The sequence below is a fragment of the Lutjanus erythropterus genome, chromosome 12 (genome assembly GCF_056507025.1).
Source record: "Lutjanus erythropterus isolate fLutEry1 chromosome 12, fLutEry1.hap2, whole genome shotgun sequence".
NCBI classification, from domain to species: Eukaryota; Metazoa; Chordata; class Actinopteri; order Lutjaniformes; family Lutjanidae; genus Lutjanus; species Lutjanus erythropterus.
In genome coordinates, this window is record NC_139328.1 from 8,971,066 (window position 1) to 8,987,293 (window position 16,228).

A 16,228-nucleotide genomic window follows, 5' to 3' on the forward strand; every position below is an offset into this window, starting at 1 on the left:
GTCGGCACACCCCCATTTTGGAGAAACAGAGAGGTGTACCGCCACTGAAGCTAAGCAAGGAACTGCTGTGGACAGGGTCAGCAACATAAATGTGTTTTAGCCACTTCAAAACATTTAATCACTTTAAGAATACGCGATATTTAGAACATGTTCACCGCTTTTCCTTGCCACCAGACAGCCTTTCCTGAGAGAAAATCCCTGTTAAAAAGCCAAATATCGCTCTCCAACCTAAACCAACCAAACTCCACTGGCAAAGTCTGTCAATTTTCCTTGCAGAACACAGGAGCTGCTGGCCCACCGCTGCCTTGATCTGTTAGTTTGTTTGAGCAACTGTGTGACTTGTATTTTTAAAAGATAGATGGATTCACCGAGGCCACACAATAACATAAACAAACAACCCGATTGAGACAGCGGTAGATCAGCAGCTCCTTGTTTTCTTCTAGGTAAAACTGATTTCTCCTATGGTTGGTTTGAAGATACCAATATCTGACTTATAATATAGTGGTTTCCTGTCAGAAAAGGCCGTCTGACAGCAAAGTAAAGCAGTAAAACATTCTAAACAAAGCCTACACTTAAATTGATACTGACTTTATTTAGGTGGATCTTTTTTAAGTGGCTGAAATACATTTTGCTGCCGCCCCTGTCCTGCTTCTATGCCGGTGCTCAACTCTGTTTTTCCAAACCGGGGGCAAGTCGTACGCCATTCAAACTAGGTAATACGCCGACTAGTGATAAGTACTTCGTCCACCCCACATCAAATAACCCGAACTCTCCTTTTAAACAGAACATTTAAAAGCACTTTCAGCTGGCTATCAAACCTGTTTTGTGACGAAGAGCAGATAAATATTGAAAGGGCTGTTCCTGAAATCATGATGAGGGTAACCGATTTGATGAAGAGCTCAACTTAAAAATAAACATGAATCAGTTACGTTTTCTGAAGAGCCTCAGGAAACAGCCGTATCGCAAGAGCCACAATTACCTCTGCCAGGTAACACCGAAATACATCAAAGGATGTTCATAATGATGGATCACTGGTTGCCATGGCAATGACACTTTTGGAAGAATCTCTGTTTGCTTTGCCCGAAGTCCCCATCAGACATTACAAACAACGTGACGGACAGAGAATTTTAATTCTCAGATGTTCATTAGTGTTTCCAACTTGCTGTAAACGTGTGATTAACCTCTGCTGGTAAACTCTTGTTTCCAGTTCAGGGGACGTGACAGCAGGGTGAAGGATGAAGGAGGGGACAGCTGTCTGATGGCATTATTTAGCCCTGTAAGTCACACAGGCTTCATTTCCCTGGTGACTAGCTGGCCGCCTGGCAGGAAACACTTCATCATTAAAATAATCTTTTTATGAGGTAAGCGAGAGCGCGACAGCCTCTCAAAATCAAATAACACGAGTCCCACGAAGCCGCTGCTCACGATACATTAGGACTAAAATGTTACAATATACCCAGAGTATTAGAAACATTAGTTATTCCATTGCTGTGCGGCTGCCGCGAGAAGGCAAGCTGAGCCCTTCTAAGATGGAGTTAATGAATACAGTACATTAGTTATTACTGCACGACCTGAGGCAACATCCAGGTGTGAATCTTCACACAGTAGGGCTGTCAGTTCACAGAACAGAGTCTCTCCGTCATAACCGGCAGTTCACACTGTCCTCACATCTCTGTTTGTGTCAGTTACCAGTCAGTGTCAGTCTTCTTACGCCTCAGTTGTCCTTAGACAGGTAACCCATGTGTGTGTTGGTGAGGAAGTCACAGGTGGGGATGCTACTGACCGCCTGGTGGATGTTCATGGCTGTGATCTCTCTCGGAGCCCTGCAAACCCCCAGTGTCACAGAGTTAAAGTTCAGCCTGGCCTCTGAATATTTAGGGCTGTTAGTCATTAACGGCTTTATTGAATATTCAGCTCTGAATCAATGCATTCTGAGCCCTGTTATATCATTTCAGTGCTCCACTGTCTTACATCATGCAAATGGCGCAAAACACATGAAAAAGTTAAAAAAATAAATAAAACAAACATGCAACTCTATGGTTTCTGCATGTCAAGTAAGCTGGTCCCAAAGGAGAACTATGTTACCAATATTTGTTTTAGATTCATCACAGAGCACAACAAACACTCTGCTATGTTTGGAAACTCTGTGCAAATTAATCTTTAAAACTTTGAGTAGCCATTTATTAGGGATAAAATAATTACTGGTTTCAAGACAAAGTCCCTACAGATAGTATTATCATTGTCATTAAAACCATGTTTGATTACCATCAATCACAGCAGCAGTCTCCCAGATGAAGACACAAAAGCAACGGGTTTTTTTTCTTTTGCATCATTGAAAACATCGACATCGCAGATGACATGATGACGTTTCAAAATGTTGAGATGTTTTTCAATATAAAACTTGGTGAAATGATTTGAATGTGTATCAGTAGTTTTTAAACATGTTCAGCACATTTTAACATTTACCACATTAACACTGATAATCGTGTTTATTTTGGTCACTAAATTTTCATACAGTTTCATCTCTATCTTTTAGTTACCACTGCCGATAACAGAAATCACAACTGAATTGATAAAGTAATCATAATTACTTTTATTTTAGATTGTACTTGATTTTGTTGGGGTAAACAGCCACTGAATCTGTTTACATTAACGTCTACAATTTTTTTAAAAAGGAAGGCTGGCATTATTCTATTTTTCTAATGTCAACATATCCTATGGAAAAAGCAAAACCAACGATGAGTCTTACTAAAGACTCCGACACTTCCCTACCCTGTTCTATGTCATCCCAAACCCCATTTGTTATACTTAAAAAAATCTAGCTCAAAAATATATTGTTTCATTTGAAAAAAAAAAGGTTATAGCACCTACATTTAACAAACTCTACTACCTTGTGGAATGACAGGAAGACGCCACGTGAAAGAGGCGGTCAATGGTAGCCTTATACCCACAGTGTACATCCAGTGAGTCAGACTGGCAGCAGATAAATACACATTCGGCTCTCTGGCCGTGTGTATGTGCTGTATATTCCATCCGTCAATAATTCTGATGGAATATTTATATGGAAACTGGTATTTTGGATGAGACCCAGATATACTGAATGAAGAGACAAATGGAGCACCAAGCAGGTCGCATGTTAGAGAGGAGGAAAAAAAAAAACAGAGGCTGACCTGTTCTGAGGGGATTTGGCATAGGCCCCAGCCAGAGCTTCTCTCAGGATGTCACTGGCAAACTGTTCAGTAGCCTGCAGTGTACACACACACACACACACACACACACACACACACACACACACACACACACACACACACACACACAAATACACCATTAGTCACAAAGAAGCCCACTCTCTTGTACAGTACAAGGTGAAACATGCAATACTCTGCAGGTGTACATTTTCTACATACTGTATATTCATCATTCTAGTCAAGGGTATGTTGAGGTAACGATGAGCTACTGTAAAAGGCCAGCTTTTTTTTTTTTTTTTTCCAGTTCTGGCCTGTGTAGTGACCGACCTTCAGAATCATGGCTTCCACTACTGGAGCAAACACATTCTTCTCCACCTCGACTGGCTGGAAGGTTACCCCGATCTGAGAGAGACACGCAGGAGTTATCATGTGAAAAAGAAGAAACCGGTGCAGCTTTTTCTAGTTAATAATTAAGTCGCTCAAAGCAGTAAAATAAGATGTTGTTCATGAACTCTGCCTGCATTTTCACTCCCAAAACCCCACTGACCTGCTGAGCTGTCTCACTGACAAACTGGGCTGACGTGCAGGGGCCCAGGAAGAACTTTGGCTCCACGTCAGCCTCCTGCTCTTCCTCTTTGACCTTTAGTTTCTGGCAGGGAGGGGTGACGGTGACGATGTCGACTATCTCGTCGTCTGCCTCCTCCGGTTCAGTCTTCAGCAGAGCTTGCATCTGCTCCAGCCGCTGCACTAGCTCCTCACAGCTACTCAGGGTGTTCGGGCACTCTGCGGACACATTCACATATACATCTGACACATAATTTCACAAGCAGCGGCATCCTAGCGGAGCAGAAACAGCAGTATTACACTCAGCGGCTTGATGTGTGGCCGCTTGCTTAAAAAGGAAGGAGGAGAAAATGTCAGATTTGCTTTTGTAAATTATTGTCTCATTTTACCGTTTCAACAATGTGACGATTATAAATCAAGATATCTGTGCTGGAAGGAGCAATGAGGAGAACACAAACACAGACTATCATATTGTCTGTCTCAGGCGAGTATGTGACTCACTGAGTTAAGCAGCCTCGTCTCTCACCCTTTAGAGACAAAAGGCAGAATTAATGAGAATTCACAGTGAATAAAACAAAACGGCTGGAAAATAAGCCCCTAAAAAACACTGAAGCTGCACAGTGACCGCCTTCACACACACACTACTGGACTGCAAACATTACTGGACCAACTGGTGAGTGCAGGAGAAACACCTACACATGCAACACTAAAGGGAAAATATTGATCGACTTTGGGCTGCTGAAAACAGAAAGGAGTCGACTGTGAAATCACAAAAAACAACCCGAGTAAAACAGCTTTGCACCAAAAACATACAAACAAACTCACCAGGCTCATTGTCGATCTGCGTGAGGATGTCCTCGATGGACTCGTCGTCATTCTTGCGCTGGGGCTCAAGGTCAGGTGGTGTGTAGCCCCTCTGCCGGCACCACTGCACCACCTCTCTGGTCTTTGGGGGAGTGAGGGCCTGCAGGCGGGGCGAGCGGTCCAACACATCCTGGACGACACGCTTTACTGCCACCGCTCGCTGAAGCTACAGACACACACCAAAATATATCATGAAAAACTGAACATCAGGCATCATATTGTGACTGTGCACAATTCTGTGGACCTACAATCTCTCCAGTCCTCTACAACCTACCTTTCAGCCTACCTTTCCCTGTCCTCGCACAGTTGAATGATGTGCCTTGAGTCTCCTGTCCCCTAAGTAAATTAGTGACCTGTAGATATAAATATCCATGTCTGGGCTCCTCTGAGAGCCTTTTATAGTGGTAGAGAAAGAGAACAGACAGCAAAGACATGGGCCGGTCTGTATGAGCTATTGATGAACCCATTATAAGGAGATGAGAGGAGACAACCAGGCTGAGATACACATCTGACCAGATAGATAGGGAGATGTGAGGCAAGCAGAAAGCTTGCTGAGTCAGGGGTCCAGCACTGAGCACCAAGACAGATTACACAGACAGCGAAAAGTGCAAACAATGCAAATTATCACTGACATTACAGACGCCCTCAGCCTGGATCCTGGAGAGTAACTCCTAGTAAGTGGGTGCTGTCACTGTGAGATAATAATGAGGTTAAATTAAACCCTTATTGAAGGAAATTGTTCTGCATGCACAGTACTGAAATGTGTTCAACATAACACTTAATTCTGGGAAAACAAGCGACCCTGCTTTCTCTTTTTGAAGCACAGTAAAAACACAGCCAATGATGTTTACCAGAGGTGGCAAGCACATTAAAATAACTGCATAATGGCTGCAACTAACAATTATTATATTAATCAATAGATGAAACTACTGAACATTTCCTCCATTAGTTGGTTAATCAGGGTTCCTACACATTTTCCATTTCAAAATTCCAAACTTTTCCCAACTCTACTTCCCGGTAGATTTTTCAGAGCGTATTTGACATCTGAGCACAAATAACTTCAACTAAATTCAACTGTTAACATGTATGTTACATTCTGACTGTGTGTGTCCTTATGTTGCAAACTAATGATGATTTCCATTTGCATTAAGTCTGTCCAGCCTTATTTATTCACTGTCTCCATGGAAAGATGATGAATGCAGACATAAAGGCATGTTTTTCTTACACAGATAAGACAGTCCATTTACTTTTCTCATAAGTAAATGACTGCATGACAGCAGAATGCTGTGGCAGACTGATCTGCGGTCAGGTCTATCAGACTGTCAGCTAGGACATTTTATATCAGATGGCAACCCGCCCTCTTATACTTTCATAAAATATCTACAGTCCCTGTTTAGAAATGCACTTAATTCTCATTATACTGCATCCAACGGTATTTCTGCAGTGGTATCCTGTACTTAAACAAATATAGAACTGGACTGTTTGTACTTTCAGATGCTGTGTGATAATATGATGATAAGCGATGACGTCCCAATAAAATAAATAAATTATATTGTTTAATATTGTTTGTTTTTGCCAACAAAATGATCTCTTCTGTCCCATGAGCAGTTTGATATCACCAAGGCTTTACAATCACTCAAAAGCAGAGATCACATCCAACGCTCATTGTCACGCACACACTCACACAAATAAGGCAACCAAAAAAGAAATCACCTCAGATGCTCTGCGCTTGCCTATAGTCCAGGAATAATACTGTTCCGTTGAAGAGGCACAGAATGGATGGGAGTCTTCAGCTAAACAAACAATAGACAAAAACAAACAAACAGTGTATTAGCATTCAGTCTAATATACACAGCTCTTTTTTTAAGTATGCCACACAGAAAGCACAGAAAGAGTCACTCACTCTTTTCTGGAACAATCAGGGGGAACTTCTTCACCACAGCTGTCAGCAGCTGCATCATGGTCTCAATGTGCTCCGTGCTGACAAGGGAATCACAACTGTCAGGTGCACTACCAGAAAATATTGACTAAAATGGCTGCTGGGAAGAGACAATGATCTTCAATCACTACATTAATATGCTGGTAGCTGTGCGATAGTTGAAATGAGTAAAGCTTCCCTGAGTTCAGCAAGTTCTAAATGGAGGTATTAACACTTAAATGGTAAAATAAAAATACATAAAACAGTGTTGCACTGATGAGTCACAGTCAGCTTCTGAAATAAATCTGTTTCTGCATTTGCACCTTTCCTCTTAACAGACAATAAATTCTCTAATCCCTCTGAGAATCAGTTCATGTGCTGAATGTTAAAGCAGTATCGTGACTTGTTCTTACTTGATGAGGTCGTGTGCTGCGTTATCCGCCCCTTGCTCCTGCTTGACTGTGGTGGCTGCAGAGGCGACGTGGACAGAAGTGGGGACGGGAGCGGTCACCGGGGGTGATGGACCAGCTGTGACAGCTGTGCCAGCACCAGGTTCTGTCTTCACTGTGGCAGCAGAAAAGCAAACGTGAGAGAAAGATTTACCTCAATAAATCCACACTATTGTTTGATGCACTGATGCATTTTAGTAGAGTCACATATTTTGCTCAAGTTAAAGTAAAGCTGTTTTGTAGAAAATGTTTTTCTGCAAAACAAGGCAAGAAAAACATTTCTTTTTGGTATCAGAACCAAAACTCAGTTTTGTATTGCCACAACTATCACAAGATTATGACAGAATGGAAGAAAATGGAGGTTGGGAATAAAAGAGGAAAAGAATTAGGGATCAGCCGAGGAGTTCTTTTTTTGTCAGGGCTGATACCAATTATGAGTAGTCAAGGAGACCAATAAACAATATTAGGAACTGATACACATTTGCAATAAAAATGAAAATCTTCATGTCAAAAATTAGAATATCACTTCCGCTACTTCATACTTTCACTCCACCACAATTTAGACATAAATATTGTACTTTTTACTCTGTTAGGCTACCTTAATTTGTTTACTTTAGTTACTTTGCAGACTCATAATATTAATACAAAATATACACTGCCTGGCCAAAAAAAAGTCACCACCTGGATTTAACCAAACAAATAGGTAAGAACCTTCCATTGGATAATTACTGCAGTGATTAATATGTTTCAGCTGGTAACAAGTTATTTAACCCTGACTGATGCAGTGAGGAGCTTCTCATTTCTTAAACAAACATGTCTGAAGACATATCCTGTGGTCGTGGAAAAGATATTGCTCTGTTTATGAAGCATCGAGCAAAGAAAACAACTAAGGAGATTGATGAAACTACTGAAATGGGGTTAAGAACTGACCATCACATTATTAAAACCTGGAAGGACAGTGGTGATCCATCCCCAAGAAAGAGATGTGGTTGGAAAAAAATTCTTGAATGATTGTGATCAGGGATCACTTAAACGTTTGGTGAAATCCAATCGTAAAAAATCAACAGTAGAACTCACAGCTATGTTTAATAGTGAAAGTAAGAGCACAATGGGGAGAGAACTCAAGGAACTGGGACTAAACAGCTGTGTAGCCTTAAGAAAACCACTTATCAGTGAAGCTAAAAAAAAGGCCTCAATTTGCTGGGGAGCATAAAGGTTGGACTCTGGAGCAATGGAAAAAGGTCATGTGGTCTGATGAGTCCAGATTTAACCTGTTCCAGAGTGATGGGAGCATCAGGGTAAGAAGAGAGGCAGATGAAGTGATGCTCCCATCATGCCTCATGCCTACTGTACAAGCTTGTGGGGGCAGTGTTATGATGTGTGGTTGTTTCAGTTGGTCAGGTTGAGGTTCAGCAACATTATGAGCAAAAAAAGTGAGTTCAGCTCACTACCTGAATATAGTGAATGAGCAGGTTTTTCTATCAATGTATTTTTTCTTCCCTGATGGCACAGGCATATTCCAAGAAGACATCGGGCTCAAATAGTGAAAGAATGGTTCAGGGAGCATGAGACATAATTTTCATACATGGATTGGCCACCACAGAGTCCAGACCTTAACCCCGGTGAGAATCTTTGGGATGTGCTGGAGAAGACTTAACGCAGCGGCCCAACTCTCCCATCATCAATACAAGAGCCAGGCGAAAAAATTAATGCAACTCTGGACAGAAATAAATGTTGTGACACTGCATAAGCTTACTGAAACTATGCCAAGGCGAATGTGTGCCGTAATCAAAACTTAAGGCGGTCTGCCAAAATATTAGAGTGTGAGGGGTTTTTTTTGCCAGGAAGTGTAAATCTATTATGAACAATTGTGATGTATTATAGATTAAGCAACCCAGCAGTATATTAAGTAGCCTAATTTACAGTCAGATAGAGCTGTGGATGCGACTACAGACAGAGATAGGGAGCTGCATCAGAACCAAAGTAGCTAATTTTTAAATTAATATATTTTATCAGCAATCAGATAAAAAAATAGCAATTCTGATAATTGTTAAAAATGCTGAATATCAGAGCTGATAATCTGACAGGCTGATAATCCGTCGACCCTTAGAAAGACTGGGAGAGAACAGGAGGTGGAGTGGGTATGGACCCCTCTCACCTTGTGCCAGAGGCAGGGCAAGGGAGGGGGACGCCTGGCTGGCGGGGCTTGGGGAGGCTCCAGCTCCAGCCGCTCCAGGGGTGGTGGAGGAGGAGGAAGAGGAAGGAGTACTGGAGACTGGGCCTTTAGACACTACTATACACAGAAGAAAACACACACAGGATGAATCAATGGCCCATTAGGTAAATAGGCTTAACAGTAAGATGAAAAATGAGAGGGGAGGAAGATGGTCTACTAAAGAGAGGAGAACCTACAGCATGTTCGAGAGTCTGTCTTAAATAAATCACAATTTGTTGTCATATGTATCAGCTATATAAACTCAGTTTAGAAAGACAGTGAAATCTGCTGCTAAATAAATCATTTGAGGGAACAATATGCTTTATTTAAACATTTGTTCTTCAGAATTTTCTTGCAGAAGATGTGGCACACCAACAAAGCAATCACAGTCAATACTGCTTCATGTTTTATTCAAATGCCTTTGCTACTGCCTTTTATCTACGTTAAGAAGTTGTTCAGATTTTTGAGGCTGAGTACGCCTTATTCGACAGTTGGTTATAAAAGACTCCTCATATGGACTGGTGATGAGGTCGATTGTGCTGCCTAAAGACATGCGTTAATGTGCTGTCTCAGGCATAATTACCTTTTCCGACAGGCATGAGTATGGTCTGCAGCCCTCCAGACCCAGTGCCAACCCCCAGCTGCTTGAGCTGGTTGGCAGGGATGGTTAAGACCGTCTGCTGAGAGCTGGAACTTCCAGAGTGGATCTTCAGCATACCTGGAGACAAAACATGTTGCAAATGAAGAGCAAATTGTGCCCCGACGTCTACTTGATGTGTACACACTCTAAAAAAGGTGCTAAACGCTAGAAGTGGAAGGATTAGTTGATTAATGGATCAGAATAAATTTGGTTGCCACCTAGTTCACTGATTTTTCAAGCAACAATGTCAAACATTTGCTCATTCCAGCTTTTTAAATGTGAGGATTTGCTGCTTTTCTTTGTCATCTGTAATAGTAAATGCAGATTTTGAGGGTGTTCGACTGTTGAAAGAAGCAATTTGAAGAAGTAATTTTAGGCTCTAAAAATTTTTTGAACATATTCCACAGACTAAACAATAAATTTAATTAAACTTAAAAAATAATCAGCAGATTACTTGACAATTAAAATAAGTGTTAGGTGTAGCCCTAATAAACACAGTGTGATCTTTCTTTCTGCATACCTGACAGAGTAGCACCCGTCTTCCCTCCTCCTGCCGCCACTCCGCTGACTAATGAAGCTGCTGTGACCAATGACGTGCCGCTGCTTTTGGGCACACCCACCACTGTCCCTACCCCTGCACCCTTGGACATGCTGATGACGGGCATGTTGGCGATGCTTTTGGCGACTGTAACTACGGCTCCGGTTGAACTTGCAGCGCTCTTTGTCATTGTGGCAGAGCTGCCAGCACCCTTAACCAAGGTGGCCACAGCCGCCTTTGACAGGCTGCCTCCAGCTGCAGCGCTGGCGCTCTTAGCGGCACTGATTACTGCTGCTTGGTTGGCTGCCACCAGGAGCGAGTGGTGCTGCGAGGCAGACTTCCCAGCATCGCCAGCCTGCGGGGAGTGCACAGAAACACAGCTGTCAATCAGAAACACTGTCATTCTGCTCTCTTTCAATATGAACGTCAGTCAACTAAAACAAATTGCAGCAAAGAAATGGAGTCTTAGCAGAGTTCTTATTGATACTGTTCTGATGACGAACTGTGCTACTACAGTGTGTACTACAAAAACACAGTCAAATCACAATGACCCATTTTATGAATTCATTTGAAAGTTTATTTGGCTGATAACTTTCATTTAAAATACTCATCTAAATCACTTTGTAAGTCGACACATCATAACTCCCCTGCAGTTATATTACAATTATTTATGTCACACATTCACAAATTAATTTAAAAATATACACTGGTGTTTAGAAAGAAGAGAGGAAGTGTTGGGAAAATAAATTTACTATAGTACAAGAGTAAACCCAGGGCTTCAAGGTAAATTTGAGTTTTAAGACGTTTTGAAAACCATTGAGAATGAATGAAAATACAAAAATATTCAACGAACGCGGTTTGAAACAGCTCACCTATGTCTTCATTGCATAGGAGCTGCAGGAGTTAACATAAGTGTAGAGTACATTTTTTCAAAAACAGATTTTAAAATGAGAGTGCCGGACATTTTAAGGTCTAAAATTCTGATTATTGGACTTTAGACCTTCAAAGATTTTTAAAGGACCCACAGAAACCCTGTAACCCTCGTGTCTTTGCTCTGGTCATGTTTTGTTTTCCAGTGCCGTGCAACTCCCAGAGTGAGACGTGCCGATCAGGTCATCGGTTTTATGGAATTCTCAAAGACAAAAGAGTCAATTTCTCTCACGGAGAGTCCTCATAGTTCAATTAACAGTCCTGAAAGGGCTGTTTTTCCAAAACCAGAAAAGCAGTGACGTGTTTCTCTTTTGTGTTTGCGTCAACATCTCCTGGGCAGTGAGCGTTTTCCTCTGTTACATTTTGTATACATATTTGTTTTTGTGTGTTGGAGCCTCTAGGAAGTCTTTTTGTGTTTCCATTTCTCAAGTTAATGAGGCCTGGCCACTGACTCTGAAGCTGTAATCACCCAAACCCAGACCACTGCAGCTGATGAACTGCTTAGGGCTCTTCACACACCATCTAAGCTCTCTCTGACAACTACAACTCTGACCTTGCTACTGCACCCATGCTGTTTTCCATGAATTCATACTGCAGTGGCAAATCACTACAACATTTATCCAATTAGCATGAAAAAATGTCGAAACAATGAAAAATCATCAACTGGGATTATTCCTTAAGCAAAAGCATCCAACTTCACAATGAACATAGTCCTTAAATCACAAAAAAACATTCCAACCAATTATTTTTATTCGGGGAAATATGAAATTATATGTTTTATATAAGTTAGTTAGGTAAGCTGAGGTACTTGAAAACCAAATAACCTGCTTGCAAGCATAACAAAATTTATTTTTAATGTTTGTTCCTTTCTATGTTGTTCATTTCATACCAGCTGTCAGGTAGAATAAAACAGAGAAATATGAGGACTGTGAAACTAGCCTGTTGTTGGCCGGCTGCTGCAGCGCTGACAGAGCTGGGGGTGGAGCTAGCGGCAGTGATGACTCCGCCTGTCATCCTCAATGTGGTTGTCCCCGGCTTGGACAAGTGGCCTGCTGCTGCCGCTGTTACCGTCTTAACGGAGCCGTCAGAAAGCTTCACCTGTGCACCCTGGGAGCCGCCCACCACCTGTCAGACAGAGAAATCACAAAGCTGAAGTCAGGATTTGACACTAAGAGCAACCATTCACTTACAGTCCACAACGGTCTATTTGAACCAGCCCGGAATCAAGTCTGCAAATTAATTAGCACACAAAATCAATAAAAAAATCAAAGCTGAATTTTCATTCCAGACTTTGATAAACCCACACAAGTCAATCCTTTTCCTACAGCAAACACTCCAAGAATGTGAGTGATACTTGTAATAACCATTCGGTAACCACTGTATATTTTCAGGAGTGCACAGTGGTCACGTTGTTGTGTTAAGTCAAAGAGGTCAAACAGAAAGACTAGTGGCACATTAGGGTGGTAGGTTTACACTAGCTGATGCCTGGACGAGTCCCTAACAGTAACAATCAGTCACTCACTAACATACATTTCAAAAAACATACAATAATGATAACATCTTGAATGTGACTGAAGTCATTATGCTGTTTTTCTCTACAATGAAAGCTGGGATCAGAGAGCTCATCGAGTTAACTGATGGAAAGAATTAAGAACAGCATTTTAGGAATGAGGTGAATTAGCCATAATTATTGACTCTGTTCTCTGCCAAAAGTATAAACACAAGTTCTAATCAGACTATCAGGGAGCACTCACAGATCCCAGTGCTGTGCAAGTTCCCACTTAGAAATAGCTAGCTCAAAGTTGATTTCACACAGATTAAAATTAACTAGTTCACATTCATAGTTCACAATTTTTATCTCAAAGTTAAGTTCACAGTTCCAAAAACAACTAGTTCACGTTAATTTCTTTTGGGTTTTTTTTTTATCTAATGTTAAATAGAACCTCCTCCTACCAGGAACGTTGGAGTCTTTATAATGATGTCATACTAAGTTATGCTCATTAATTTGAAGTTCCAGGATTACTCGTATCTTTAGTTATGAACGATTCACAACAATATGACAACATTTTACACTACAGCAGACACTTCAACATACTGGGAACCCGCAATTCAGACTTTCCAGTGCAAATTGAACACCCCATAATTCATGTATGAATTGCAGGGAGATGAAGACGGCAACGAGCCAGAGGAGAAGAGCGTCTTCAGTGCAGTTCGTACATTTCCTGCTGCATGATCAGTCAAAGTATTTATACCACATTGACATTTCTGTCCATATTCGTTCACTCTGTCTCTCTGCTGCAATCACACTTTTTTAAAAAATTATTTTAATAATAATTTTTAATTATCATTCTCGAGAGTGAATGTAGCTCACATTCATGTCCATTAATTGCAAGCTGATGCATTCAGTTCACAGTTCACAATTTGTTCTTGCAATGAAAGGTCCCCTAAAAATATAAAAATAAAGATTCACACACTGCATCATGACAGGGTCCTTAGCTATTTAAAATTTTTGAAGATACATCAAATCATTGAAAATGTATTGAAATGCGTATCAAATCACCTCAGTCAGTGAGATACACACCCCTAGTATGAAATATTCTTATCAAGAAAATACCATCTAACAGGGCTCCCCATGACGACTTCCGGGCAACATTCGAGTGATAAACTTTGAAAATAAATTGCCAATGTCTGCCAAAGGAAGCATTTAATAGGTAAACCTTTCCGCCATTAGTTTAAATCGGATTGTGGTGTCAAATTGGAGACATATTGAGGTCATATTCTGTCAAAGTTAAGAGGGCAGCAAACAGTTTATACTAGAAGTGGTGTCAAGCAGGGAGAAAGAATGAGGTTCAAGAAAAAAGAAAAATCAATATTTCAGTGAGAAGAGTAACCAGGACAGCCTGAGATGTTGAGCACGAACCAAAGTCTTCAAGTGTGTTTCAAAACTGTACAGTGAGATATTCAGTAATTTATACCCCAAAGACAAGTCAGTTAATATCAGACAGTGCCTGTAGCTCTTAACGTTATCAAAACTGGGCTGTTAGCACCCGTGAAACAGTAAAGGAACACAAACATAACAGTAGTAACTCCAGCAGTTTAGTATCACCCACTGTAGAGGATACAGTAAAGACCTGCCCTCAGTCTTGTTACCCATACTGACCTGAGCCAGGATGGCCGCCTTCTGTCCAGCTGTCACCCGAATGGCCTGCTGGGTAACAGTTGCTGGAGATGATGCGGCGTGACCTGTCGAACTGGAACCTCCCTGCTTCCCCGATCCCTGTGCTGGCTGGCCGACCAGAAACGTGCCCTGGGTGAAAAGGATAAGCAGGGTTAGGGAAAGGGTAGTACAGTATTATGTTGAATTTACATCATGACAATCCCATTGACTTTAAATTTAATCAGCTAAGTAGCCCACACAAAATTAATAAACAGGGAAAAAAAGGGAGCAGTTCCCTTTTAAACCAATCTTACAGCTGAGATCACCATGTAACCCACATTATGCTGTACAGAAAATTCAATTAGCCTTCTCTGAAATCAATTCATCATCTTTTTAGCTCTTAGTGTGACTTTGTGTGTGTCCTAGTTCTTTCGCTGTTTAAAGAGATGTGCACACTATATTTAAATACTTTTGTAAAAATTAAACTTAGAAAACCTAACTTAACCTTGAAGATTGATCATTATTAGGAAACACAGCCCGAATCCTTACTTTAAATGTAGGTGGAAACCTCTGCAGACAGCTTCATTATATGCTGTTGGCTAAATGCACAGACAGCACTGTTCTAAAGCTGACTGCAGGATCAATGCTGCTATAACGAATGTGTCTAATTAAGGACACACCAGGCTCAACCTCTCTACGAGGACAAAATCTGAGATTCACCAAGGAAAAGGAACCCCATTTGCAGGCTGTGCATGCAAGTTGTGTCAAGCTGTGTGGGAATAAAATCTAAAATCAGTTCTTTTGTAACCGTGGTGATGGGTATTAAGTGGATAATGTGAAAGCACCTTCAGTTTCCTACAGATTTCTTCAAACGCTGCTCAGAATATGCCAGTAAATAAATACTAATGCATAAATGAGAATCCACAACAACACAAAAGACATCAAAGAGATTTTTTTTTATACTAGGAGTATGAATGTCTCTAAGGTTTGTATTATAGTGTAAATGCGTTTCTACCCACCTGTGGGGTCTGTTTAAGGATATAGGACGTGTAGGAGAGGTTGGAAGGCAGACTGCTGGAAGAGGAAGAGGAGGAGGAGGAGGTCTGAGAGCCCCCAGCGCCTGCCGACGAGCTGCTCTGGGACTGCTGACCTAAATTACAGACAGCCACATACACATCAGTCCCAGATCTGATAAACAGTCCTGTTACTCTTCATCTCAAATTACAGCTTGTCTTTTATTCATTATGTTTAGTCATTCTGAAAAAGCATATTTTACTTTGCTTACAAATGATTCTGATGCAGAGCTATGCAGAGTGATAATGGTTAACTGCTGTAAAATGTGTATTTTAGATCAAATACGGGATGCAGCTAAATCTCTTAGCTCTTTTTATTTGACAGGAAGTGTACTGTGTGAGTGATTCTAGCTCGCAGTGCACATTAAATAAATGACAGAGAGAAATAGATGACAGGGACTGACTCACTGTCCAGAAGGTACAGTAGTGTAGCAGCCACAATCTTTAAGTCACTCTAGAAGTGGGTTTCTTACTTCTCCCCAAACTTTATGATGAGCCGAGAGCACCAACATTTCTAATACAGCTGTCTGCGGCTTGAGGCATGGAGGAATATGTCAGGGTGAAAGTTATTTTGCTGGGACACTAACCCTAGATACTGAGTCACCTACACACTCGTGCATTAGTTTCAGTTAGTCCCGACTCCCAAGCCATTCCCAAGGCTACCGATTTCAACTGTCCATGTAAGAGATATA

The 16,228-nt window shown here is 41.2% G+C and overlaps 1 protein-coding gene across 1 annotated transcript in view; it reads right to left on the reverse strand.

Annotated features, from left to right (window-relative positions):
- Positions 1-810: 810 nt before the first annotated feature.
- Positions 811-16,228, reverse strand: part of yeats2 (YEATS domain containing 2) — a 30,696-nt gene continuing 15,278 nt past the window's right edge. The window contains exons 17-30 of the mRNA XM_084731701.1: positions 15,483-15,613; positions 14,467-14,613; positions 12,246-12,431; positions 10,359-10,731; positions 9,782-9,916; positions 9,142-9,276; positions 6,948-7,098; positions 6,520-6,596; positions 6,330-6,409; positions 4,578-4,782; positions 3,736-3,971; positions 3,516-3,590; positions 3,171-3,244; positions 811-1,823 (exon numbers count right to left, since the gene is read on the reverse strand). Of these exons, the coding sequence (XP_084587827.1) occupies positions 1,715-1,823; positions 3,171-3,244; positions 3,516-3,590; positions 3,736-3,971; positions 4,578-4,782; positions 6,330-6,409; positions 6,520-6,596; positions 6,948-7,098; positions 9,142-9,276; positions 9,782-9,916; positions 10,359-10,731; positions 12,246-12,431; positions 14,467-14,613; positions 15,483-15,613 (2,114 nt within the window). The 3' untranslated portion in view covers positions 811-1,714. The remainder of the gene's footprint in view (positions 1,824-3,170; positions 3,245-3,515; positions 3,591-3,735; positions 3,972-4,577; positions 4,783-6,329; positions 6,410-6,519; positions 6,597-6,947; positions 7,099-9,141; positions 9,277-9,781; positions 9,917-10,358; positions 10,732-12,245; positions 12,432-14,466; positions 14,614-15,482; positions 15,614-16,228) is intronic.